The 27,259-nt window shown below is 38.4% G+C and overlaps 1 protein-coding gene across 2 annotated transcripts in view; it reads right to left on the bottom strand.

Moving 5' to 3' along the window:
* The window catches only part of LOC121384386 (regulator of G-protein signaling 12-like), a 92,092-nt gene extending 65,479 nt beyond the window's left edge, over nt 1–26,613 (bottom strand). Inside the window, exons 1-3 of one of the 2 annotated variants that reach the window (XM_041514768.1) lie at nt 26,397–26,613; nt 8,931–9,772; nt 6,217–7,740 (exon numbers count right to left, since the gene is read on the bottom strand). In XM_041514768.1, the coding sequence (XP_041370702.1) occupies nt 6,217–7,740; nt 8,931–9,772; nt 26,397–26,598 (2,568 nt within the window). In that variant the 5' untranslated portion in view covers nt 26,599–26,613. Of the gene's footprint in view, nt 1–6,216; nt 7,741–8,930; nt 9,773–16,136; nt 16,388–26,396 lie in introns of those variants that run through there. The other variant, XM_041514769.1, reaches the window with a different exon arrangement.
* Nucleotides 26,614–27,259: the final 646 nt, after the last annotated feature.

Genomic DNA, 27,259 nt, shown 5'->3' with positions numbered 1-27,259 from the left:
GTGGGAAGTGCAAATAGAAGATCCCTTGCTGCTAATCGGAAGAGTAGCCCATATAGTGGCGACAGCGGGTTTCCTCTCAAAATCTGTGTGGTCCTTAACCATATGTCTGACACCATATAACCGTAAATAAAATGTGTTGAGTGCGTCGTTAAATAAAACATTTCTTTCTTTCTTTCTACCAGAAAATAATTTGAAGGTATGTAACAGGGCTCACACTGAAAAAAATTTGGTTTAGCCAATTTTGAGAAATGTAGAGTATTCCTTTGAAAAAACATTAAAATGTTATTAATTTTGAATATTTATTAGCCAAAGTCTAAATATTGTAGCTATTTGTATAAAAATTAGCTATTGGCTAATTTGGCAATGTACAGGGTGAGCCTTGTGTAATAAAAACAAAACACTGTTTCGTTGGACTTTCTGACATGCTGAAATTTCATTCGAAAATAAAATACAGTTGATATTTTCCAACAAAACCAATTTTAAAAATTCATTTGGTTAAATATACATTTAAAAAGTTACAACGATGAGGCCAACAAAATGTCAATGAATTCCAATCACGTTTGCAAATGAAATAACTTTATAAAAACAAAGAAAGAAAGAAAGAAATGTTTTATTTAAAAACACACTCAACACATTTTATTTATGGTTATATGGCGTCAGACATATGGTTAAGGACCACACAGATTTTGAGAGGAAACCCGCTGTCGCCACTACATGGGCAACTCTTCCCACAGGCAGGATAGCACAAACCATGGCCTTTGTTGAACCCGTTATGGATCACTGGTCGGTCGCCACTAGAGCACATTGATTTTTAATCTTATCATCGGCTATTGGACGTCAAACATATGGTCATTCTGACACTGTTTTTAGAGGAAACCCGCTGTCGCCACATAGGCTACTCTTCTTTACGACAGGCAGCAAGGGATCTTTTATTTGCGCTTCCCACAGGCAGGATAGCACAAACCATGGCCTTTGTTGAACCAGTTATGGATCACTGGTCGGTGCAAGTGGTTTACACCTACCCATTGAGCTTTGCGGAGCACTCACTCAGGGTTTGGAGTCGGTATCTGGATTAAAAATCCCATGCCTCGACTGGGATCTGAACCCAGTACCTACCAGCCTGTAGACCGATGGCCTGCCACGACGCCACCGAGGCCAGTTTATAAAAACAAAGCACCTAAGAAACATATTGAATGTGTACTTTAAACCAAATATTATACATTTCTATTTAATTTTGATTGCTTAATTAACCAAATATTATACATTTCTATTTAATTTTGATTGCTTAATTAACATTTGTAAGAACCGCAACACAAGCTACGGTAGCCTTCTGTAGATAAATATAGGCAGCTAACCCAGAGCATACGCATATCACAATACCTGTCTATAGTATAACAGTACGGCTGTTCCATCCTACAAAAAAAATTTCATTTTTTTTTTTTTTTAATCCAATTTGGTTTGACATAAGAAGAAAAGTAAAAGTATTTTGGAAATAACAAAAAAAACTAAACTATGTTTGTGTGCAATTTGGAAAACAATCTGTTCAGAAATAAATAACTTATAATATAAATTTTATAGTATATGGGAAGGACTATAATTGGCTAATGGAAATGAAAGAAAGAAGAAAGAAGTGTTTTATTTAACGACGCGTCAGACATATGGTTAAGGACCACACAGATTTTTTTAGAGGAAACCCGCTGTCGCCACATAGGCTACTCTTTTATGACAGGCAGCAAGGGATCTTTTATTTGTGCTTCCCACAGGCAGGATAGCACAAACCATGACCTTTGTTAACCAATTATGGATCACTGATCGGTGCAAGTGGTTTACACCTACCCATTGAGCCTTGCGGAGCACTCACTCGGGGTTTGGAGTCGGTATCTGGATTAAAAATCCCATGCCTCAACTGGGATCCGAACCCAGTACCTACCAGCCTGTAGACCGATGGATGAATGGATGAATGAAAGAATTCAGAACCATGAATATTAATTAACCTTCTGAGTACTGCAGGCGAGATATCTCGCCCGACGTCACGTCAGTCAACATACTGTACATTGTATACAGTGCATTCCCCAATTCATCATTCCCGCCGTTTTGCAAACGACATTCACTGGAAACGGAAATATAATAAAAGAAATTTTATTTTATTTTCAAAATGGTGGCTTTTGTTTTGATTTTTTCAAATGAAAATACCTTGAAATTTTGAGTTAAAAAAGTGGTTTTCGGCAAGTATTTTCGCTTGACAACAATGGCGGCACGTCGCAATCATCTTCAGGGATCGATAGCTGATTGTGATAGCTAATTTGATAATAAATTTGATCGTTTTACCAACAACGAAAATTACCAATTATTGCAATATGAATCGTAGTTCGGGTTTTAAAAAAAATCTGGTCAGAAAACCACTATTATCGTGAATAATGGACATAAATACTGGACAGCTGGCCACAAATGCCCGTAAGTAAACGCAACTTTTTAGATTTTTACCATTAGCCGATCTAAAAATAATAAAAATTACAAAAAAGACATGAAAATAATACTTACCGATTCATATATGAACTTTATTTCATGGATTTATAAAACATTTAAGTGAAATTATAAACTTGTACCCACTCAACGTTAAAAATTAATCCAGTAGTCTAAAGGTTAAGTAGCATGTATAAAACATTTTTCATAAAATATACATTTTGTTTGCCAACTTTCATTCATAGAAACATTTTTACTTTAATTATAAACTTGCTCAGGACTAATATTTCACCATCCAACTGTGAATAATGGAAAACCTGAACACTCAAAAATATTTATGATCATCTTATCCAACCTCAGTTAACAATTTGTAAACATCAGGAAAACTAGACTTTTTTAATTATTACATATATGAAAAACAGGACATACAGTTAAAGTTTGTTTTGTTTAACACCACCACTAGAGCACATTCATTTATTAATCACCGGCTATTGGATGTCAAACATTGGTAATTTGGACATATAATAGAACAACCATACATACATCAACATTTAAACACTGATCATACACAAACACACAGCGAAAAACCAATCGGACTATATTGTTCACAGGTAAAATATTTTAGGATTAAACTATGGATACATGACTAAAACTACCTGTATATAAAAATATATGTCCAACCAACCAATCTACATGTGTAAACTCTATTTACGTGCCTATATCCACTGAAGGTTCAGGCATGTCTATCCCGATATCTACCTCCGATAAATGTTGGTTGTTTCGATCGGGACATAAAGGGGGTTGTTTCAATATTGGGGGCAATTTCGATTGATGTACATTTCAAATGGGGAAGGGAGATTATATATGCTTGCATCTGTAAAAAAAATATAGAAGGCTATTGAACATTAGTTAATTATTGACACGTTTCAGAGCGGGTATTAGGTCCAAAAAGAAAGTAAAAAAATTATTTAACTTAACTTAAATATATATGTTTTAAGTTTACCTTTTTATATGATGACTTTTCTACCAGTTCCCTAGCCTTACCTGTTACTGACCATGTAAAACTGTCATTACCGACTCATCTCACTGACATTCTCTCTAGATACACCTCTAAGTAGCATCAGGCAACTATGGTGTTTACACAGTGATATTGCACTCCCCTTCACTTAACCTGCAGTATCTAATCTTCCAATTGTTCTCTGCTATGTGGAAGCTGCTAGTGTGCTAATTATAGAGAAAACTATTTCAAATGGTCACTACTCAATGTAGGACCTGAGCTGTCAAATGCCCATAGAGATGATAAAAGCTATTGTTTCTTCCTCTCTTTCTCTAATTAAGAACTTCGAACCTCAGAGAATCTCAAGGTGATACAACTCTGGTGGTCTGCTTTATGTCAGCGTAAATGTAAATGCAGACACCTCAGTCAAGTGTAAACCTAATTTATCTGTATTCACAAACAAGAAAATCCCAAGTGAAGAATTAACACAATAAACTGTTTTTCAAGTTCATTTAAATATGTATGAACATTATTTGTAATATTAAAAACACTTTTTTCTTTCTTTTTCTTTTTTATAAATGAAGTGATGTTTTTTCCAGTCTTAGCCTAATACAATGATCAGAGTTTTAGGAGAAAAAAAAAATCTTTTGATAATTGTTAGTATTTAACTTTGTGAATTTTATTTTAAAATATGACCAGTAACAAAATTCAATGTATTTTACCCAAACAGAAAATACATATATATACTCACAAAATAATGGCCCATTAACATTTGCAAATGTAAAAAAAAAAAAATATTTGGAAATCTGGTTAAAAATGGCATAAACATTGAACAAATACACATTAAAAAATATTATTATTATTATCATCCTCAGCTGATAATCGGTTTGTCAATACACCTTGAAGGTTATCTATCCTTTCTGAAACTAGGTTAAAAGCGGAAACAAAGATTGTAGCTATTTAAACAATTTAATACTAATTTAACAGTTTTATATATAAACAATGAAATTATAATAAAATAATTGACAATAGCCAAATTTTTCAAAATAACTTTTCGCGGCATTTTGCCAAGTACTACGTCATTGTCAGACATAGGCCTATCTACGTCACTGACCTATTTAAGGGCTTCATCAAGTTCAGTCTGAGTCTGTCGAAAATAAGTCTTCGTCGTTTTAGGGGGACAACAGGACTTTTAGGCTGAGCCACATTTATTACGATGTTGCTTTAGAAAGAGGTAAGACTGTTCGGTTCGTAATGTCCCCCGGTTTCTTTTCATACACTGATGTAAAACTTACACAGAATTACATCGAGTTCTTTGGGGGGGGGGGGGGGGGCATTTCATGTATTGGTCTGGACTCATTGATTGATTGTAGATAGTTTTCAAAAATGCGCATGTCGTATAGGTTTTTTTTTGGCAGTATTCTTATTTTCATTTTCTGTAATGACATTACCAATCATCGTATCATCTACTTCTACAAATCTACGAGTTTTGTTTTTGGGCCTGCCGGATTGTGGCGTCTGCTTCGATGTCCGTGGATCTACCCTATCCCCTGTTTGCACTAACTAAATGTTCTGGTGACAATTCAGCTTGAATCATAACTATATAATTACCGGAAGGTAGAGTTGCTTTGATTATAGCACTTCCTTTTTTATCGATAGTAATGCTATCTCCGACTTCAAAAGACGCCATGTTTGTTTGTCAACAATTTTGACAGGTGAAAATAGTTCTGTTTTCGGTATATAATTTGCATAATAATGTAATTTGCATACTTATGTTCTAAATATTTGCATACTTATGTCTCAAAATATGTGATTTATGTAATGGGCGTGCCCAATGCTATTCCTTAGTAGTGATATGATAAAACTACATATATTTGGAAAACAGTTGATCTACCATAATTGGCGGGGGTGGGGAGGAGGGTGGTGGTGGCTAGTAAATGAAACGAATGAACAATATTAACCATAGATACTCAATGAGTCATGCAGTATTAGTACTATTACTCATTTTGGTACACATTCATTCACATATATGAATACAGGTTACTTTAAAATATTCACTACTATTAATAAGAATTATAATCTAATAATGTTTTTTAAAATGACACAAACATGCCTACAAAGCAAAAATTAATGACAGTGAATCTCTAATTACAAAAAAACCACACAAAAACATTCAATCAACAGCAGTAAGAGTTATCTCCCATCCTCCAACAGATTTCAAAGTCTTGTTATAATAACTTATATTTTAACAAAGACTGCATTGTACTGACACAAAGATAAAATTTATCATATTTACAGAAGTCTCTCAACTGCATACAATTGACAAAATATGCTGGATTGAAAGAAAACAAAAGTTGTAATGCAGCATCAGGGCACAATATTATTTCACACCAACTGTCATTTTATTTGCATGTCAATTATATAAATGCAACTTTAAATTCAAACAAAGGGCCAACTGGTTACATGGAATTCCTCAATTCAATCCATTTTTCTGCAATTGTGGAAAATCATCCCCTCTAACTATGGCCAATATGGGTTGCTGTTTGACATTATTGTTTTGTCTTGTACAGTACAAGGATGACATTAGTTTAACAACAGGAAAGCCTGGACAACTCACACAATGGAAAATTACAATTCTTTTTAACTGGCTCTTAGAAAACCCAGACAAAATAGTGAAAGAGATGTGAAAATTTAATGTAACCACTAATTCTTCATGTTAGTGTAAGTATTAAATTAATAAAAATAAATAAACATACCTTTTTTGCCAAAATGTAGCCCTCTGAAAATCTACGTGGATCTTCACCAGTCATCCCAAACGCCTTGTCTCGATTCAGCCTGGAAATTATTCCTCTAACCATCGGATCCTCTTCTTCTTCATCAGACTCATCAGAATCATCATCGTCATGGTGATTAAAGTAAGGGATTGTGGGTGCTGACGGTGATCGCAAAGTTGGATCAGGAGGACGGAAGAACACTCGTGGGCTGAGTTTGTCCACCGCCATATCGACCATTTCCACTTTATCGCTGACAGAATGTAGGTGCGACAGCTGAGCAAATGGTGCAGATACAGGTCTTCGTGAAGAAAAACTCGGTCTGTTGGTCGGTGTGAAGTCACTGTGACCCGATGTCTGAGACTCACTGTCGCTACTCACCGTCTGTTCACTCTTGTGGCGTTGACGAGCCTGCATAAGCTTATGCATGCTGTGACGGAGGTTCTCAGCACTGTTCGCTTTGTCGAGATCGTCGGAAGACTTGGCACGCCATATGTTCGATGTCTTGGAAGTGTCGCCCATCGCCCGTAGGTTCAGTTTGTTTCCTTGCCAGCATTCCTCGCTAATTGTTGAATTATTGATGGCACGGCACATTTCAAATGCTGAATGCGGCCTGCTGAAAGCTGACTTTCTGGGTGTGGGTAAAGTTGGAACATCGGGGGATATATGTGGATGTTCCTGAGCTGCCTGTACAGGAAATGCAGGTAGTGATTCAGAATGAGCACTGTTCGAATGCTGTCGGTTTTCTACAGGCATCTCAACCACAAACACCTGTTCATTTGCTCGGTCTTCCTTTCCAAAGCCTAACCCACTGTCACTGTTCGAGCTGTTGCTACTGCTGCGCTGAACAGCGCGAGCTGGGTCTGCAAACGCCTGGGACTGGACAATGTCGTTGTCATAACTGGCCTGTGGTCGGTTCTTGTACAGGTTGGCAACTGAAAGTATGATGGCCGTGGCCGACCTGGGAAACTCTCGACACCGCTGGGTTTCCGGATTAACGGTACACTGAATATTGAAAGTGCGGGCCTTCTGAGCATGCATGTTGTGAGATCGTAGCTCAGGATCGACCATGAAAATGTGGCAGGAGCTGGCCACAGCATGGTCTGCTTGCTGCTGGCTAAGTTCACTGACATCGTCAGAGCTGCTATGGAGGGTCACGATTCCAAAGAATCTCTTGTCGTCGGGACAGATTCCGCTGAAAACCAGTCTTTCGACGGGGTATTGAGCCAAGGAGCATCCCGTTGAGTTGGTCAACTTCACACCATCCTCACCAACCTCCATCAAAACCAGCGTGTGGATCTTCTGCTCTTTGCGTAAGCGTCGCACTGCATTCCTCAGAGACTGTAGTCTTTGGTGAGTCCGGTTTGCATTACCGGGCATTTCAATGGAACCAACGTAGCCCACAACAGCTCTGATATCTCCGACTACGTTCATTTCAAAACTGTCATCATCGTCTTGGTCACCCTGACTACAATTTGCACATGGTAAGGCTGCCATTGCTGAGGCACCCTGAAATACAAGAGAAGATGATGTTCATCTTAGTACAGAAAATAAAATGCATGTATTTTTATATTATTATCATTCACTGATAATTGAAAAATCACTTGGCACCAAACTAAAAAAGTCGTGTTTTATTCCATGTCTTTTTGAGGATTTTCAAAACTGTCATCAACATAATCAGATTGTAATAATATTGTATTTTGATATGAATTGCTGATTTCTTTTTGTGATATTTTAGATGGGGAAAAAACTAATTATTAATCAATTTTTACTGTCCATAACTTCATATGACATAACCAAAAATTCTGAATCTAGAAAATTACCAGACCCTAGTCTAGAATTGAAAAAGTAGAGGAAGTGACTTCTTCCTTCCCAGAAGAAAGAGAAGTTTGATCAAATAAAAAAAATAGGCGAAGTGAACATTTATCAGTACATTTCGTAATGTTTAGCCATGTTCTACATTCATTCAGACAAAAATCCAAATTACACACTCATTTCTAACCATAATATTTCAATATAATTTACTACTACTTCTGGTAATAAAATTTAAACAAAACAATTGTATGTCTCATTAAAAATGTGATACTATTAAGAACATCTAGTTGATAATATATTGTTATGTTAAAATGAAAGTAATAATTAGTATTTTTTTAATTGAATTATTACTGAAATGAATGCACCGAGAATTAATAATGCTTGACTGATCATTGCAAACAGTGCAACAAGCATCGATGTAAAGTTTGACGCTAAGGTAAAAACTCGGACCGACAAGGTGCCAAGTGAATGACACTAAACAAGTAGGGGGGTTGAAGTCTGTTGTGTGATTTTGTTTTTGAAATCAGATTAGGACCAAGATATCACAGCGACTTCAATTTCTCACTACTGCTAATAACTCGGCAACTTGAGCAGATTGTCAGTGAAAACAAACCTCACTGGCTAGATTAGGGCCTGAATGACTTCAGGAATTTTAAAAAGCTGAAACCTCTATACTACACCTAAATAAAGGTAGTTTTTCAGCATTTCAGATCAAATACAATCTATTTTGTACAAATATTTTACAATTAAACATACAAAAACAGAGATGAAATGAAATTTTTTAAAAGTTGAAAAATCACATCTCAATCCTTTTTTGACATAGTCTTATTGTATGTAAGATTGGATACTCAAACTATAATTAAAAAGCAAATTATCCAACCTACCTGTAAATTGCTGCAACTGGCATGTCGCGAAACATGGTCAATCAGATCGTGTCTATCACGACTATGAGACAGAGCTTCCTGGAGACGTCCGTCACTGCAATGTCGCATCATGCTGGACATTTCATGAGACGTTTGTAGTTCTTGAAACTGGACCGATGTTGACGAACATGACAGACCATTCTTGCTGTTCAAACTCGATTTGGATTCTTGCCTCTGTGACTGGCGCGTCCGGTTATGAACTGAAAAACTGTTAAATGATGCCGTGTTGGCAGAAGAGTTGGTAGGTTCCTGTGATGTGAAAGAAGAACTCTGCGACTGGCTGCTGGCAGAATTAGACATGTCCGGTTCCGCACCTACCGGAGCGTGGTTTCTATTCCTCGAATTACTTCCCCTTAGTTCCCCATAAGAATGTAAGTGTCCACTGAGTCTAGGTACTTCTGAGAACTGGTACTTATCTTTGCCAGCATGCCCATGTCTTGGCCGTATGCGATTCGGATAACGGGATTTCGTTCTTGGAGGATAATCATCATCCGAGGAATCGGAACTGTTGTAATTTTCTGCCACTTGAAGTTCGATTGTTCCTGTAGACAGGCCAACGATCCGAACAACATCATCGTGACTGGCTTTCGTGACATTTTCCCCATTGACAGCAACTATGTAATCTCCGGGTTTCAGCCCAACCACCTCTGCAGGACTGCCGCTAACAATGCAACTGAGAACACATGGATGTTGACCAGATATAGTAAAGCCGTATCCAGAACGACCCCGAATTACATCGACAGTCTTAATGCCATGTACAGGGCGCTTCTTCCGCCGCTTAGGATGGTGATTCATGTTGTTCTCTGCAAACAGAGAAGACAAATATCTTAGTATTAAAAAAAAAAACCCCACAAAATATATTATAAACTCAGCCCTTGAATTTTACTTTTGGATCATACATGTACTGTGCTATGAAACAGTTTGATAAATAGTTTCATATATATGAACAATAATGTTTACTATAATATAAATGCCACTCAAGTAGCAGTACAATGAGAACAGTGACATGAATGCATAACAATGTATCAGCATGTTCGTGTTTGGAATGATAATGGAAAATGGAAACTAACTTGATAAATTATGCATCATAACCAGAGGCAGAAGCCACAGGACAAAGGTGGGACCCTATCTAAACATATTTCAGTGCCTCTTTTTTTTTTAGGCTTTAAAAAATGTAAAAATTTGATTGCCCTTTTCATGAGCTAGTCCATGTGCCCTTTTCATTTAGTCCCCCCACCCCTCCCCATAAAACAAATATTTCCAGGATCCGCCCAATAACCCAGTCATCAACATAAGCCAAATCTAGATCAGTTGACGATAACTCTTCTGAAATGGTGCTAGGCAAGCAATCATATGAAGTTTCAAATAAAATTTATTAAAACTTTTATGGCATGGCAATCAATTTTCCACTCACACCCACAGGGTTAGAACTTACGAACTTGTTAACTGAGGTGATTTTGAAATGTTTTGCCGTAGTCTAAATGCTCACCTACTGCAAATCTGAGCAACCTACAGCAATTTTAAACATTTATCTCTCACAGCAGGCACTAAATTAAAAAGCAAATATTATTTCTTTAACAGACAATAAGTTTTACCCACCAGCAAAAGACTATCATTGGTAAAGCCCCTGATGTATGGCCATTCTTTTAGCCTTGGCTCACCTAATTTACAGTATTTCTGCCAGAAAGAAATGTTTGGGTATGGTGCTATGAAACTGAATATTTACAATGTGTGTGCTGAATGCAACCATAGTCAACAGCGGGTATGGGGGGCCTGCCCCCAGAAAGAAAATTGGTTAGGTTCAGGGTTAGGGTTAAGAAAATCAGACAGTAATGATAAAGTCATTAATTTTGGTCAAAAGGTCAACTTAAAAAACGAAACTCTGCAAAAGAAATTGGGTATGGCACCATATCCATTTTACCCTCTGGCAGAAACCTGCTAAAACTCTGCAGGCAAGTATGGAGGTTACCAGACCCGTGCTTTATGGTAACCTGAAGCTTTGTTATCCCCATTATATTAATGCATGTATAAAGTGGGAACCTCACCTTAACCCAATCGTCCCCCTGTGAAAACGTCCCCGGTTCCTAACAAAACGTCCCCGGTCACACTTAACACAGACTACACAACGCATACACAATAATTATTTGTGAGAAGTGGAATCAAATTCAATGTCATTTGAACCTTATTCAATCTCTGAATGCCATTAGGCCTATACATCAATATTTTTCTTCCAACTATTTTTTTATCATGCCCGACACCGACAACTCTTTCGCCAATATATTTAATAAAATAATAATTTGATTGTTATTTCTTTCTTTTACAGGGAATGCCAAGAACCAATCCCTCAAATGGGATAAGCGAACATATTTTGCCAAAATAGTTCTGTAAAAACTGCATTAAAACAGTTGTGCTTATCTTAGTTATCTTTTTTTTAAAACATTGTTTTGATGGTGCTCGGATCGGAGCTACAGACAAAAACATGGTCCTTCGCATGTGGGGACGATTTGATGTGGGGGCGTTATGACGGGTCACCTTTAAACAGATTAGATCTGTTCTCTTTTCTTGATCCTCAGTGCAAACAAACAAACCAAGTACACACACACACATGGTAACCAGTAACTTCGTACCATAATCCTTTTGTACCCAATTTTACCATTTCGTACCATAGTCATTTCGTACCATGTCTGTTTGGTCATTTCGTACCTTGGTCATTTCATACCAAAGTCATTTCGTACCTCAATCATTTATTGTGCAGCTTAGTTGACTAATAGAGAGAGAGTCACACAAAAGGTGCTCTTCGAAAATTCGGCACTTTATAGTGACGGGAAAATCAGCATCGGCCGCCTGTTGAAAATCTGTTCCAGATTGGTGCATGTCACTGATGACTGACACCGCAACGCTAGTGATTTCAAAAGTGTTTTAACTGTAGCTTGAGTACAGTGCTGTGTTTTGTTATAAAATAAAGTTATAATGATTTCAAGATTGTGTATATTTTGTTATACTTAATCATAGACTAGACCACATAGTGATATTCTACATTCGTAACATTGATACTGATGTGACTGTTGATTATAACGATTGTTTATCCAACAGCAATAAGGCAAGCATGGGCAGAGAATCTGTCGAAAGTGGACAAAGGACGTAATTTTTAAGCCTATATAAGTATATAAGATGGGGGGGGGGGGGGGGGGGGGGGGGGGGGGGGGGGGGGGGGGGGGGGTTCTCGTATCACATGAAATGATCATCAGTGGCAATATACATATGTTCATTTAAACCGTTGCTCACTTTACAAGGTATGTTTACACATCAACGTTTATTCGTCAACAATAAAAATAAGTAGTGCATACCATGACAAAAATAAGATACTGAGTACGAAACCACTATGGTACGAAATGACCAAACATTATGGTACGAGATGGTAAAAAGTAGGTATGAAATGGCTATGGTACGAAATGACTGTGGTACGAAATGACCAAAGCATTATGGTACGAAACGACTATGGTATGAAATGACCATAAACTATGGTACAAAATGACCATAAATGATAAAATATGGTACAAAATGACTATTGTCCAAACCAAATTGTTAACAACTACGAAACGTTACTCTCCTACCTTTAATTGCCGTTAGATTTCCTCCAAAGTTTGTCCAGACACAAATCTTGAAAAAAACATTACAATGACATAGATTCCACATACCAGATGATAACCATGTCACCTATATCGACTTCGCTGAGAGCGCATAGGGAAAAAAGCATGTAATTTTGTATCAGCTGCCATTTTGACTTTTTATGGAATATTCTTCAAGAGGGGTGAAAAGATAGGACTTAATCTAACAACGTCATAACATGTTATGATATAAAAAGCAAACGTCATGACGTCATATTATTATTATTATTATTATTATTTTAATGATACACTAGAGATTATCGATTTCATAGTAATTGTGTCACATACTTTGGAGGCTTTCACCCTTCTTGAAGAGTATTCCATAAACAAGCAACATGGCAGACGGCAGAAAACTGCATGTATTTTTTCCTATGCAATCTCAGCAAAGACAATATTGGCGACATCGTTGCAGTCTCGTGTGTGGAATCTGTATATTTGTAGTGGGGTTTTTGCGATTTGTGTCTGGACAAACTTTGGAGGAAATCTAACGGCAATTAAAGGTAGGAGAGTAATTCTTTGTAGTTGTTAACAATTTGGTTCGGACAATAGTAACCACACACACAATAATAATAACCGGTCACCCGAAATATGCCAAAAACCTGGTTTTTGGCATATTTACAATCAAAAAACCTTTTCGCAATCAAAAAACCTCACAAAAAACATAATTCTGCCAAAATCATATCCAACAAGGGTTTTTTATATACTTTATTGACAGTTTATCAATATTATATGATTTACAATTTACATGAAGCACAAATATTGTTGTCAGACCTAAACATATGCATACGTCTGTTTCCGCCTTGTTTGTAAAATGCGGAACAGGACTGATTTTAGGGTCCGACTATTTACCCCCAAGATACCCCCAAAATACGTATTGGATGAGCAGCTTTCGGGATTGTACTATACAAAATAATGAACAGGTGTGTTTCGAACAATAGCTATTGCTTTAGTGACATTTTTTGGAGTGTAAATATACCAAAAACCTGCTTTACAATATTTACAATAAAAAACCCATTTCCCAATCGAAAAACCTCACAAATGCTGGACAGAACAGATTTTAGAGTTTACGAAGCTCCAATCACAATTAACATGTGTGTTTCGAACAATAGGTATTGCTTTAGTGACGTTTTTTCTTTGGGAAAAAGTTTTTTGAGTGTAAATATACCAAAAACCCGCTTTACAATATTTACAATAAAATAACTGCCAAAATCATCTTTATTACCCAACATAATATTACAACCATGTCCGGTGTATCGGCGCGTCCGGTGATTCGACGCACTTGGTATTTTGTGAAGTATGCTTAGGAAGTTGTCATGTTGTCAGAGTTTTTAACGAATTAAAGTTCAATTCCTTTTTCAATGGTTAATCAAGTATCAACATATTTATTGTTAAGGGTGCAATTAATTTTTTTTTTAGAATTATCAATAATTATATAATAATTTCAAAATAAATCATTCACCTGTTTTCGTGTTTATAAACGCGAAGTAGGTCAGCCTTATTGATATTAAGAATGTTAAAACCAGTCTAAAAACACCTTTACCGCATTTTAAAAATTATAGTAAAGAGTATAAATGTAATTATTTTTGTTCGGTTATTTTTTATTTAAACCGAAAAAGAAAACACAGACAAGTGCAATGAAAACGAATATTTTACACCTTAATTGACAGTCATTCCAGTTCAAAATTGTCACATTGTTATAAAAAATAAAAGCGAAATAAGATCCACGTGTGTGCACAATCTACCATAGAAAAATAAATCCCTGTAGGCATCTTAGCCATGCATGACAATGAACATGTCTGCATCTGTAGTACTGTGCCACTCAAGAAAACGATTCCGAAACTGATCATGAGATGGGTCATATGTGATCGTTCATTTTCATAGTAATATTTTTAACAAGACAAAACAAAAAAGTACTAAAATAATTCTGGGACAATTATAGTGTAGCGTTTAGGGGCTAAAAGTGAGGTCATGGGCGGTTTATAAATAGCGGGGTCTACGATCCACATCTACTGCGCCGAATCACCGGACATGCAAATCGTTTTGGATACAAGGGGGTGCCTATATTTATGCACCATTTTAAAATGTTTATTTACTACAGACATAAAACATTTTGTAGTGTATTTCAGATTATGCACTTCTTCATTGGTAAGAAATGCATTTTATTAAATATTTCACAATGTTCACATAGAAAATGGTCCTTGAAAGCTTAGGTGCGCCGATACACCGGACAGCACTGTAATATTGGGGAGTGGAGGAACTGACAAATTGTTAGGGACAAACAACTGACATGGGGAGAATTAGTCAAACTGGAGGTGTGTGTGTGTGTGTGTGTGGGGGGGGGGGATCTGACTGGAGCAAAACTCGCTTGGGGACCAAACGTCTGGTATCCTCGAGCCAAGGCTTGAGTAGCCCGAGTACTCTGACTGTAAGAGAGCTAGACGGACATTTGGACATAAACACGCTCTCAATACAGTCAGAGACCAACCTATGTCTTTTTTTGGCAATTCCTGACTACCAAACGGTAGGCAATGAGTCCCGCTCTAATACCACAACAATCCTATGTTTGACGTCAAATACCATTACATCAATCATTTTCAAGTTAAGTGATACCAAAAAATCCACATATTAATCACTAATACACATATTACAGAAAGAAACCCGATAGCACCCACATTCAGCTACGCTTCGTGACACTCCGTCGCAACAATTACAAAGCTCGGCGATCTATTTCGAGACTGGGCAATTCCGCCTTGTGCAGCAGTTACAGGGGTCGTCTCATAAGAGGAGGCAGTACGTAGCACATACTTTTGCTGTATCCTGTCGATAACACCCCAAATGTATCCTTCAAATTCAAAATGGAATCAATAATGTGTAATTGTTTTGGTTTAATGACGTAATGAAATCCAAATTCATCCAAAACGGCATTAGCCAACTCTTCCATGTTGTAACTTCGCTTGATATGAGACGGCCCCTGTAACTGCTGCACAAGGTGGAATCGCCCAGTGCACGATCACGTGGTCTACGTCTCGAAATAGATCGCCGAGCTTTGCAATTGTTGTGACGGAGTGTCACGAAGCGTAACTGAATGTGGGTGCTGTCGGGTTTCTTTCTGTAGTAAGTGTATTAGTGATTAATATGTGGATTTTTTTGTATCAATTAACTCGAAAATGATTGATGTAAAGGTATTTGACGTCAAACATATGATTGTTTTGGTATTAGAGCGGGAATCGTTGCCTACCGTTTGGTAGTCAAGAATTGCCAAAAAAAGACATAGGTTGGTCTCTGACTGTAATGAGAGCGTGTTTATGTCCAAATGTCCGTCTAGCTCTCTTACAGTCAGAGTACTCGGGCTAAGGCTTGAGCAGCTCTCCTACACTGCACACGTCGTCGTCTGTTCATTCGTGTAGCTTAAACCACAGTTGTGCTTACTTTTTGTTTAAAATCAGCATGCAATGTAACAGTGTTTGATACTGTAGATTTGTTATTATTATTTATTTACCTTTTGGGGTTTAATCCGTGGATAACACGATCATGATCATAGCATGATACATTGATAGCGTGTCGCACTGTGACTGTCGGTTTACAATTGTTTCCGATTTACCCGATGCTCTTTTAACCACCATCTACTGTTTCAAAACCAAAATACTACTTCAGCATCACATGAAATTTTCAGTATATCTACAATATGCACGACATTTAAAATGCCAGACGAAAATTGACAAAAAGTAAACAATAATTTGCATTCAGCACTGCAAGATGGAGGGCAATTTCAAAACTTAGATAAAACATGACTTCTGATTGGTTCGTTTCGTGGGATACCTCTCAAGGTGAAGAAGACCTTTTTTGTATGGACAGTTCCGGAAGCGTATCGACCATATCACATAGAGCACTCAACCATACGACCTCGATTTTAAATTTGAATCTGAAGCAGTTTTATCTACTACTGATATTATAGTGTATTTATAACTAATATATGATGTAGGTGTCATGTTACTTTCGAAAACACTGCATACACGTCCAAATTTCCGCGTAAAGGGTTTTACAATAGCATTTCAGTAGCAGACGACTCTAAATGATGTACTAGTACATCATGTAATGATGTACTATTATTCAATAATTTATTATTTATTGCTCAATCACAGTGGTAACAAGAAATGGAATGATCGTCTAATGACACCTCAGCACTTTTTTTAACTACTTATCCAGCTATTTCAAATTTTGGAAGGAAGGAAGAAATGTTTTATTCAAGGACAGACTTATCACATTTTTATTACGGTATCTGAGAGCGTTTGTTTGTTTTATTTAACGACGCCACTAGAGCACATTGATTTTTAATCTTATCATCGGCTATTGGACGTCAAACATATGGTCATTCTGACACTGTTTTTAGAGGAAACCCGCTGTCGCCACATAGGCTACTCTTCTTTACGACAGGCAGCAAGGGATCTTTTATTTGCGCTTCCCACAGGCAGGATAGCACAAACCATGGCCTTTGTTGAACCAGTTATGGATCACTGGTCGGTGCAAGTGGTTTACACCTACCCATTGAGCCTTGCGGAGCACTCACTCAGGGTTTGGAGTCGGTATCTGGATTAAAAATCCCATGCCTCGACTGGGATCCGAACCCAGTACCTACCAGCCTGTAGACCGATAGCCTGCCACGACGCCACCGAGGACGGTCGAGAGCGGAAAGAAAGAAAGACATGTTTTATTTAACGACACACTCAACACATTTTTATTTACGGTTTATGTCGTCAGACATATTATGGTCACAGACCACACAGAGAGAGGAAACCCGCTGTCGCCACTTTCCAATTAACAGCAAGAGATATTTTATATGCACTATCCCACAGACAGGGTAGTACATACCACGGCCTTTGATATACCAGTCGTGGTGCACTGGCTGGAACAAGAAATAGCCCAATGGGTCCACCGACGGGGATCGACCCCACACCGATTGCGCATCGAGCGAACGCTGTACCACTGGGCTAAGTCCTGCCTTCTGAGAGCGGAAGCCCGCTACAGCCCAATCTGGTTAAAATCAGCTCCACTGGGTCTTAATCAGATTGGCTGCAGCCACTCAATGATTATATATATTAATCATTAGCAGCAAAAGATCTTTGATGCCATTGCGGTCAGTTTGTATCGGACTACCAACGTACAGACGGGATAGTAGACTACATAACACGGTCAGTTATATAGCACTATCAGGAAGGTGAAACAGTCCAATGAATCCATCATGCCACGCAATTTCATTCAAATCGTTTCACATACGGGATCGATTCCAGATCAATCGCGCATCAGAGGAGCATTGTACCACTCGACTACGTCCATCCCACGCCATGGCTATTTGGTGTCTTAATATATAATGTTATTTCTGGTATCCCATGTGTCTTGAATATCGATTTAAAGACATCTTAATAGCTGCTCCATGATGATGATGACCTATCTAGACATCAAAGCTAATTAATCGTTCACTGAAATTAACACTACTAAAACTATTTTTTACCTGTGACATAGCAGGTGCGTAGAAACGAGGGGGGGGGGGGGGGGGGGGGGGGGGGGGTTGCCCCCACTTGAGGACGAACATGTACTTTTTTGTTTTTGTCCTATTCTATATAATAAAGATTAAAATATGGCTTGTGCTCCCCACTAGAGATGGTGCCCCTACCCTTATTCAATTGTTTAATTGTTTTAATACGAATTGCGATACATTTACAAACTACTTAAATTGACAGCTGCATTAATGACAAATTAAACAATACTTCAAAAAAAAGAAAGTCTAAAAATTTCATTTTGCCCAACTCCAAACCAACTAAAAAAACATATACGCCTTTCCCCCAATTTCCTAACATTTTTCATCAGTTCCCTTCATAACAGTATTGTAATCAAAATGTAAATATTATGCCATTACATTGTTTTTATGTCATCAAAACATTACGTTCCTTTTTGTTGAAAACATCTCCATCTCAAAGTTAGAGCCAGAAATGACTTTGAACATACTACATATTGGACCTAACTTCAGCCCTATATATATACATACATATATATATATATATATATATACTGAACCGCAAAAGAAACGCGACACATGTGTGGCTGAGAAAATATGTTTCAATTTATTAATATCAAAGATAAATTTTGAAAAATCTGATAAAGTCAATTTATTGGATGCACTTTGACCACAGTCTCTGGGTCGTTTGCCTGTGTTCAGGTAGTGGGGGGATCCAGCACATCGAGATTGTAGGGCGTGACATGTTCAATACCGTGTATGTCCTCCCTGGGTGTTCAAAACGGCCATACACCGTCGGTACATGGAATGCACGAGGCGGTTCACAAAAGCCATTGGCACCTGTGCCCACACCCTCAGGAAAGCTGCCTCCAGTTGCACACGAGTTGTCGGCCGTGGGACCACCTGGTTAAGCCGTCTCTGGATTTCATCCCACAGGTGTTCAATCGGGTTCAAATCAGGGCTGAGAGCCGGCCACGGCATGGTTCTGATGTTGTGCTGACGCAGGAAGTCCATGGTGATCCTGGCCGTGTGGGGGCGAGCATTATCCTGCTGGAACACGTGGTTATGGTGACGCGTGAAGAAGGGCACTATGTGAGGTGTTAGAATCTGGTCAACGTAGCGCTGCGCTGTGATGCCATTCCCTCTGCCTGCACCAACATTTTGGAACAAATGGGGCCCAATTCTCCGATTCAGGCCTATAGCACCCCAAACCATGATGCTTTGGCCACCCCACGGGTCTCTCTCCAGGACACATGCGTCTCTGTAGCGTTCACCCCTCCTACGCCACACCCTCACTCTGCCATCCGAGTTGGAAACGCAGTACCGGCTCTCGTCAGAGAAGACTATCAACCTCCATTGTTGATGCCGCCAATGTTGGTGCTGTGTAGCCCACTGTAGTCGTGTCTGACGGTGGCGGGCGGTGAGGACAGGTCCTCGAGCGGGACGTCGGCAAAACAGGTTGTTGGCGGCCAGTCGACGTCGTACCGTGTCGTCACTGATGGGTCGCTGTCCAGTGCCAATGGTCGCGCGAGCTGTCATGCTGGCCGTTTTGAAGCGATCATGGAGGTGTTGCCGGTTGATGTAGCGGTCCTGCCTGGGCGTGGTCACCCGGGAGCGCCCGCTGCGGTGACTGTCGGCAGTGCTGTTGGTGTTGATGTACCGCTGCTGTAGACGATGGATGGTGCTGACATGGACATTGTAAGCGTTAGCAACAACCAGGGCACGCTGCCCGGCTTGCAATCGGCCGATAGCTTGTTCTCTCTGCGCTGCTGACAATCGGGTCATACCTGATGCGTGCAAATTACGAATGCCAGGAACGCGGTTCAAGTTGGTTTTTATACCCATAACCTCCACGAGATGCACGTGCATTTCGGTTTTCATGACAATTGTTTGCGACTGCCACCCACGGCCTTCGAGACAGGTGCGTTTTGGCGTGTCGTTTCATGGAAAGTTGAAAGGGTACCTGCAATTTGGGTCTCAGTCATAAACCAGCATGTCTTGTAATATTGACAGTTACATCCCCGAAATAAATTGTTATAATTTACCATATAGAAATGACATTTAAAAATCTCGCGTTTCTTTTGCGGTTCAGTATATATATATATATATATATATATATATATATATATATACATACACACACACACACACACACACACACACTCATTCACACACACACACACACACACACACATACATGTGCAAAGGACAACGAAAAATACAATGTTCCGTATCTTTTATATATATGTCCGTTTAAACGGAGTTTACAGTCGATTATATGTTGGCTTTCCAATCTTGAATTTGTGACGTCGAACGTCTACCCTACACCACACCCCCATTTGTTTTCATTTGTTTATAAAGTAACTAAAAATTATGGCCTTCCGTTACCAATGTGCCTCTTCCCCATTCCCCCCCCCCCTCACACACACACACACACACCAAAAAACAAAAGAAGAAGAAAAAATGACTGAAACAATTGTAGATGCACTAAGTTAGAACGTTATTTCACTTTAAACTTGATTTTCGTGGTCATATTTCCAATTAAAGTTCAAGCACGCTGTCTGGGCGAGAGAATCGGTATGGTGGCCAGGCCTTTTACCTCCTTACGTAAATCGACAATCCTTAATTTGTTTTCATTTAACATGTTTTCAACTAACAGAGCATTTTTAACAATTAAAATTACAGATTAAATACATTTTGTTGTTTAAAATATCAGTGTTTGTAAATAGAATGTGTTACTTGTTATCCTATTTTTTGTAGTAGTCCAAACACTAGATATTTAACGTCCATATAATTTATAGGGAATATATGGGAAGTAAAATGAAATTGAGCTTCTAAAAACACTAAGACGACCATAAACGCTTTCAATATACAAAAAGCAATATTCTAAACAATAAATTGCATGCAAGATGTAACTTTAGTTGTTAAATAGAAAATACTACAGAGTGGCATTATAGAAACTTAAAGAAAATTTTCTTCTTAACCCTTTATGGAGTTTTAGACTATTAACTACTCAGTTGCCCCCCCCCCCAACAAAAAATCTTAGCCACGGCCCTGAGTGGCCGTTACATACCATTTATCTTACAACGAGTTGTTTTAAAACGTATCTAACGAGCAAAAGCGAGTTGGGTACTTTTTTAAACAACGATTTGTAAGACAAATTATATCTAACGGACACGAATGTTGTATTCTATTTCTTACATATCCCGAAAAAAACAGTTAAATAAATTTAAATGCCTTTTCCAACAAAAACCTATTTATAGCCCTTGCGCTTATAGTTAACGTGTGCGTCACAAGCAAGTCAATTTCAGGTTATCTTGTACATCACGGAGTAATCGATTCGACCGTTGTTGTTGTTTTGGGGCTTTTTCATTGGATGGTATGGTATTGGTGACCAGAGCCCCGTTCCACGGAGCGATCTTAGCCCTAAGATTACCTTAAGCGCATTGCTACCCTAATTCACAAAGATCACTTAAGCTCTGCTAGACAACAAAACATCCTCTTTGCAAGTCTTTTAGCACTGCACTGCGAGATCATAAAGTTGCGAGAGTTTAATGAATTAGGCCCCTGGTCATCACATTGGAGCAGCTAGTCGTATGTCTTTAAAATGTTAACGCACGTATATGTGTTAACAAGTATGTGTTATCAGAGATAACGAATGATGTTCTCACCAACGGGTGTGTAAAGAAAAAGATTCATTGGGTTTTTTAACATATATATTATGTTACAGCACTTAGTTGCAATCTCAGTATAACGTTAACCCTCTTTAAAACTCTCTCTGGGGAAGCACTCATACTGGAATGTGAGCTTTAAGCTGAACGGTTTAAAGGGAGTGTTATTATGAAAAATAAGCGTTCTTTGTTGGAAAGATGCCTATCCAAAGTCCCTATATCAATATACGTATTTAAAAATAGAAACCGAGCATTACCAGAATCTACTGTGCTTATACCGCCACTGAGGCTGGTGAAGTTAGTCATTGTCAAATAATTCGATCATGACGATTACAGCTATATATCTGTTACAGTTCAGGCATATCCACTCAAGAGCCAGTCTCTGGGATAGGCAGTGGCTGGGTTTGGGACAATTTTGGTAGTTTTATTTAATTGAGTGGCAGGAACGAAATTTGGTTTTGAAAGTTTTTATATTAAAATGTGGTTAATTAAAGTAACATTTTCTTAGTCAAAGATGAAATGTTGCAGTTGGCTAATTTGACAATAGACAGGGTGAGCCCTGGGATGGGGAAATAATTTTGACGCGTCTGTCTAATATAGTAGGTTATTTATAAATCTTAATTAGTTGGGTCGGGTTTTTACCAAAAAGTATATAATTGTATGATGTTGATTAAGCCCTCGGTGAAGTTAGAACTATCCTTATTCATTCGTTTCAACTTATTTTCATGCATATATCCAATTATTAAACCTCAGCTATCTGGGCTGCATGTCTGTTCAGAACAGTGGGTTAATTATTAGTTATTAGTGGTTAATGAGAGATAAGAGGGTATAGTGACCTTACCCATTGAGTCGTTAAAACTCGCTCTGTGTTGGAGCCGGTACCGGGATGCGAACCATGTACCTACCAGCCTTATGGCCGATGGCTTAACCACGACACCACCGATGTCGGTAGAACTATCCAACATAGGCGTACGGGCTCCCATTTTTCATATTCATTACTACCAAAAAAGCTATATAGAGTTTTATAAACGAATCACTACGCATTTTTACATTGATTACAACTAATTTTGAGCATAGAATGATGGAAAAACATGATAAAAAGGTCTCAGGTTAGCAATTGTTTCCCGAATATCTCTACCATTTTTGCCCGAATTTGAGATTTTTCTCCAGCACTAGGGGGCAGTTGCCCCCCCCCCCCCCCGCGCCCTCCTGCCTCGGGCAACGGGCAACTATATTTACGTGCCCCTATCCACAAGGGTTCAGGCACGCCCACCCCGGATTCAGCCTCTGACCTCGCCAGTTGCCGATTCCGGGGCGCTTATGTATCCAATATCACCTTTATATGTTTTTGTTTTTTTTGCAGTTTGAGCATGGCATTAGTTGTTTAAAGCGGATACTAGACTAATCCGATTAGCTCCAGCAGGGCAGTCAGCACTGGTCAGGGGTCAAGTGTAGTTGTGACAGAATTGCTGTTAGTCACGCGTTGCGTTGTTTGTCATCGCGTAATCAGTGGGTAATGTTTTTTCACCTATTAAACATTTGGGATCATTGATTTGCTATTTTTAATCATGCATGGACTTATATGCCTTCCGGGTGGCCATTATTTCTCATTACGCAGCTTTTTCGCTTCAAAGAACATATTCACTGTACAGGAGCGAATGCAGGATCTTCTTAGGAAGGGCTTACAATTTTGCAAAACGGAAGCACTTCGAATTTCCGAGACAGGTGTGTGGACACCCAACACCCTACCCTTTGGGTCTGCATTGAATTGTTGTGTATTGTTGAAGTTTATGTGGAAAATTTAAAGATTGTAGCTTCAGAACATTTACAAAACTCATTAGTATTATTATATTTCCTAGTATAATTTTATTTTTATTTTTTAGTAACAAAAAGAAAATCGTTCCACTAATTACAGCGTGATAAAACATTTTGTATGTGAAATTGGACAAAAATGCGTCTCTATTTTTATTTTCTTTATTTCTAAATGATCTGCGTTTCTTATTGCTACAAAGGCAGATGGACTAGACCAGTAGCGGATATAGGGGGGTCCAGGGGTCCGGACCCCCTTTTTTGAAAATCGCCCATACCCTTTAAAGGGAAACGTGATTATATTTACTGTTCCGTGTAAAAGCAGAGATCAGTCATTACATTTGGACACCCCCCCCCCCCCCCCTTTCAGAAACCCTGTATCCGTGCCTGCTAGACACAATTGCACGTGTTTAATCAAGGATTTAAAGGGACTATCATAAGGTTGCTGTCTTTGTAACATGTTTACGACATACAGAGCCTAAAATTATATGTAAACTAGAATCAACAGATGTTCTAGGCCTACCAAAATCACCAGCTGCTCTAGGCCTACCAAAATCACCAGTTGATCTAGGCCTACCAGAATCACCAGCTGTTCCAGACATACCAGTATCACCAGCTGCTCTAGACCTACTAGAATCACCAGCTGCTCTATGCCTACTAGAATCACCAGCTGCTCTAGACCTATTATAATCACCAGCTGCTCTAGACCTACTAGAATCACCATATGCTCTAGGCCTACTAGAATCACCAGCTGCTCTAGACTTACTAGAATCCCCAGCGGCTCTAGACCTACTATAATACCAGATGTTCTAGGCATACCAGAATCACCAGATACTCTAGGCCTGTCAGAATCACCAGATACTCTAGGCCTACCAGAATCACCAGATAATCTACGCCTGCCAGAATCACCAGATAATCTAGGCCTGCCAGAATCACCAGATACTCTAGGCCTACCAGAATCACCAGCTGCTCTAGGCCTACCAGAATCACAGCTGCTAGGCCTACTAGAATCACAAGCTGCTCTTGGCCTACCAGAATCACAGCTGCTAGGTCTACCAGAATCATCAGATGTTCTAGGCCTACCGGAATCTAGGGTCTCCACGAATACTCGAGTCTGTTCACAGGACTCGAGTACCCGTGAAAGGAAGAGCACTCTCAATTAATTACATTTCTTTGACATCATTTTGCCATATGCTTGCCGCCGGTTACATTATAGAGCTATGAGTGTGAGACATGAGGGGGGTGGGGGGGGGGGGGGGGGGGGGGGGGGGGGGGGAGAGAACGACAAAAGTCGAATGTGTGGAATGCAATACATGGACATGGTTTGGCATCTATGTATAGCGCTGGAATTGGGATGCATAATGCTATTTCACTTTATTATTTAGTTTCATCATCATGTTGTGTAAAGTGTCGGGTCTGGGGCGAGCTTGACTCTCAAGTACTCAAGTCCAATATTTTGAACTCGTAGAGGCCCTACCAGAATAACCCGATTATTGTTGATTATGGAGGCTTAACCAACATAATTATTATCAGTAGTAAAGGAAGAAAATCTTATGATTAATTTATATTTAAATTCAGTGGAACACTTATAAGAATTGTTGATAACTACAAATACTTAGGGATATGGATTGTTAATTTATAAATATAAAATATCGTAATAAAACAATGGAGGCTATTTATAGTGTAATAGTTTAGAGCCACCAGAATAATATATTCTATTGATTTGTTTTATAAAATTGTTTTAATATATGGTTGCTAAAAGTGGTGCTCTACAAACTTACAGTCGATAGAAAGATATGATTGGAAATTTTCTAAATATTTACTAACTGTTAATAAATGTACTCCTGGATTTATGGTTTATGGCGAACTAAGGCGATGTCCCCTTTCTAATTTCACAAATGAATTATTTAATTACTTATTGGAGGAATCTGATTTGAACATATATAAATAAGATGTTGGCACTGTTGTATAGTTTAATATTTGTTATTGATTCAACATTAAACAAATATCGGTGCAAATATCCTAGATGAATGTAGATTGATAAATGTTTGGACATCTTTCAATTTTATTAATGTATTTATTAATTTACTATTTACTATTTGCTCATTTATTAACGACTACGTGAACCTCGTATAGTATTCCATTTTTGTGCAAGTCCCGATGCCCGAACGATTAAGGTCATGGACTGTTAAGTGCCATTCCAGTCAGTGTCAGAGGTTTGAATCCTGCCAGTGGACACTTTGTATTTTTACATATCACAATCATGGTGAATTAAAAAAAAATGGACTTGAAATGTCATCAAATTAAGGGTATTACTTTTAATGTTTCTTCAATGTTTAAAGGTTATTTAAAATTAGAAAGTTAGCTTATGAACTCAGAAGTTGTCTCAAAATAATACAAACGTAGGAGCTAAAATGTGAAACTCCCCTTTGATGCTTACAGACTGATATGTCGTGAAAAAAGAAACCCTCTGCCATCGCTTAAGCAACTCTATCTAATAGCAGCAAAGTATTTTTTTTATATGCACCTTCCCCACAGAGAGGAATTTAAAATACTAACACGACCTAGGTAATATGCTGACTAAAATATGTTAACTCTGAAAATCAGAACTGACAGGGAAAGGAAAAATAAGAATAAGAGTACTGGAAAATTCGTCTTCATTTTTTTTTCTTTTTTTCTCTTTCTTCTTTTTCTTTCTTTGTCCTCTCTGTAATTTAAATAACAACAGAAAAACAACAGTATCGCATGCATCATGCACTTTTCTTACCTTCTTTTGAAACAGCTTCTTTGTGAGTTTGTTTGTTTACAATGTCCGCTGTGTTGCCATCATCACGTGGTGTCTGTTTTGTACTGGCACCAACAGGTGCTCGAACACTAAGGTCTATGGAATTCTTCGTCTCTTTATTGTTTTCAGCATCTTCGTCAGCGGCGGTGGTGGAACGTTTGGGCACATATCTGTATCGCAACATTTCTGTCGACGAAAACCATAAAACCAAATGCCCAGGCTGTTACAGATAGGTTATCATGATTCAGAACAATATAGGTATTAGACGATCTATCTGCAGAATTTTAGTGAACATTAGTCACGGGATTCAACGTTTATAAGTTAAGAATCCTGTTAGTGCTCTATTCCATCTGTTATTGACGTTACACTGATCCAAATGTGTATATCTGAAGAAATTTTGCTTGAAAATAACTTGGATATTGCTGGCTGTCTTTATGAGAGGTTTTTGGAAGACTTATTTTTAAAACCAGAACACGTAAATGTTTCATTAAAGTCGCGACGAGGTGTGGTATTTATAACCACCAGCAAAACAATCTGGTCCACTTCATTTGTTGTTGCTGTGACATTCGCATACAAACAGACTATAATTATCCCATGATACAGCTGGCCCGCGGGTGTAGCATCATTAACTGAAGTCTGTTGCAAGAATATTCATAGTAAATGCTTCAGGCATTTGATCACAAAATCATCAAAAAAAAAAGGGTCTGCATTATTTACCACTTGCCAAAGAAACCACGAGGCATTATTTTCCATGAACACTAATCCAGAAAGGCCATAGAACGCACGAAGAAAGAAATATGTCGTCTTCTTCATTTGGTGGAACTGTGGTGCAGTTTAGGTCTTAA

The sequence above is a fragment of the Gigantopelta aegis genome, chromosome 10, assembly GCF_016097555.1.
Source record: "Gigantopelta aegis isolate Gae_Host chromosome 10, Gae_host_genome, whole genome shotgun sequence".
Taxonomy (NCBI): domain Eukaryota; kingdom Metazoa; phylum Mollusca; class Gastropoda; order Neomphalida; family Peltospiridae; genus Gigantopelta; species Gigantopelta aegis.
This window is presented reverse-complemented; position numbering and strand designations above follow the sequence as displayed.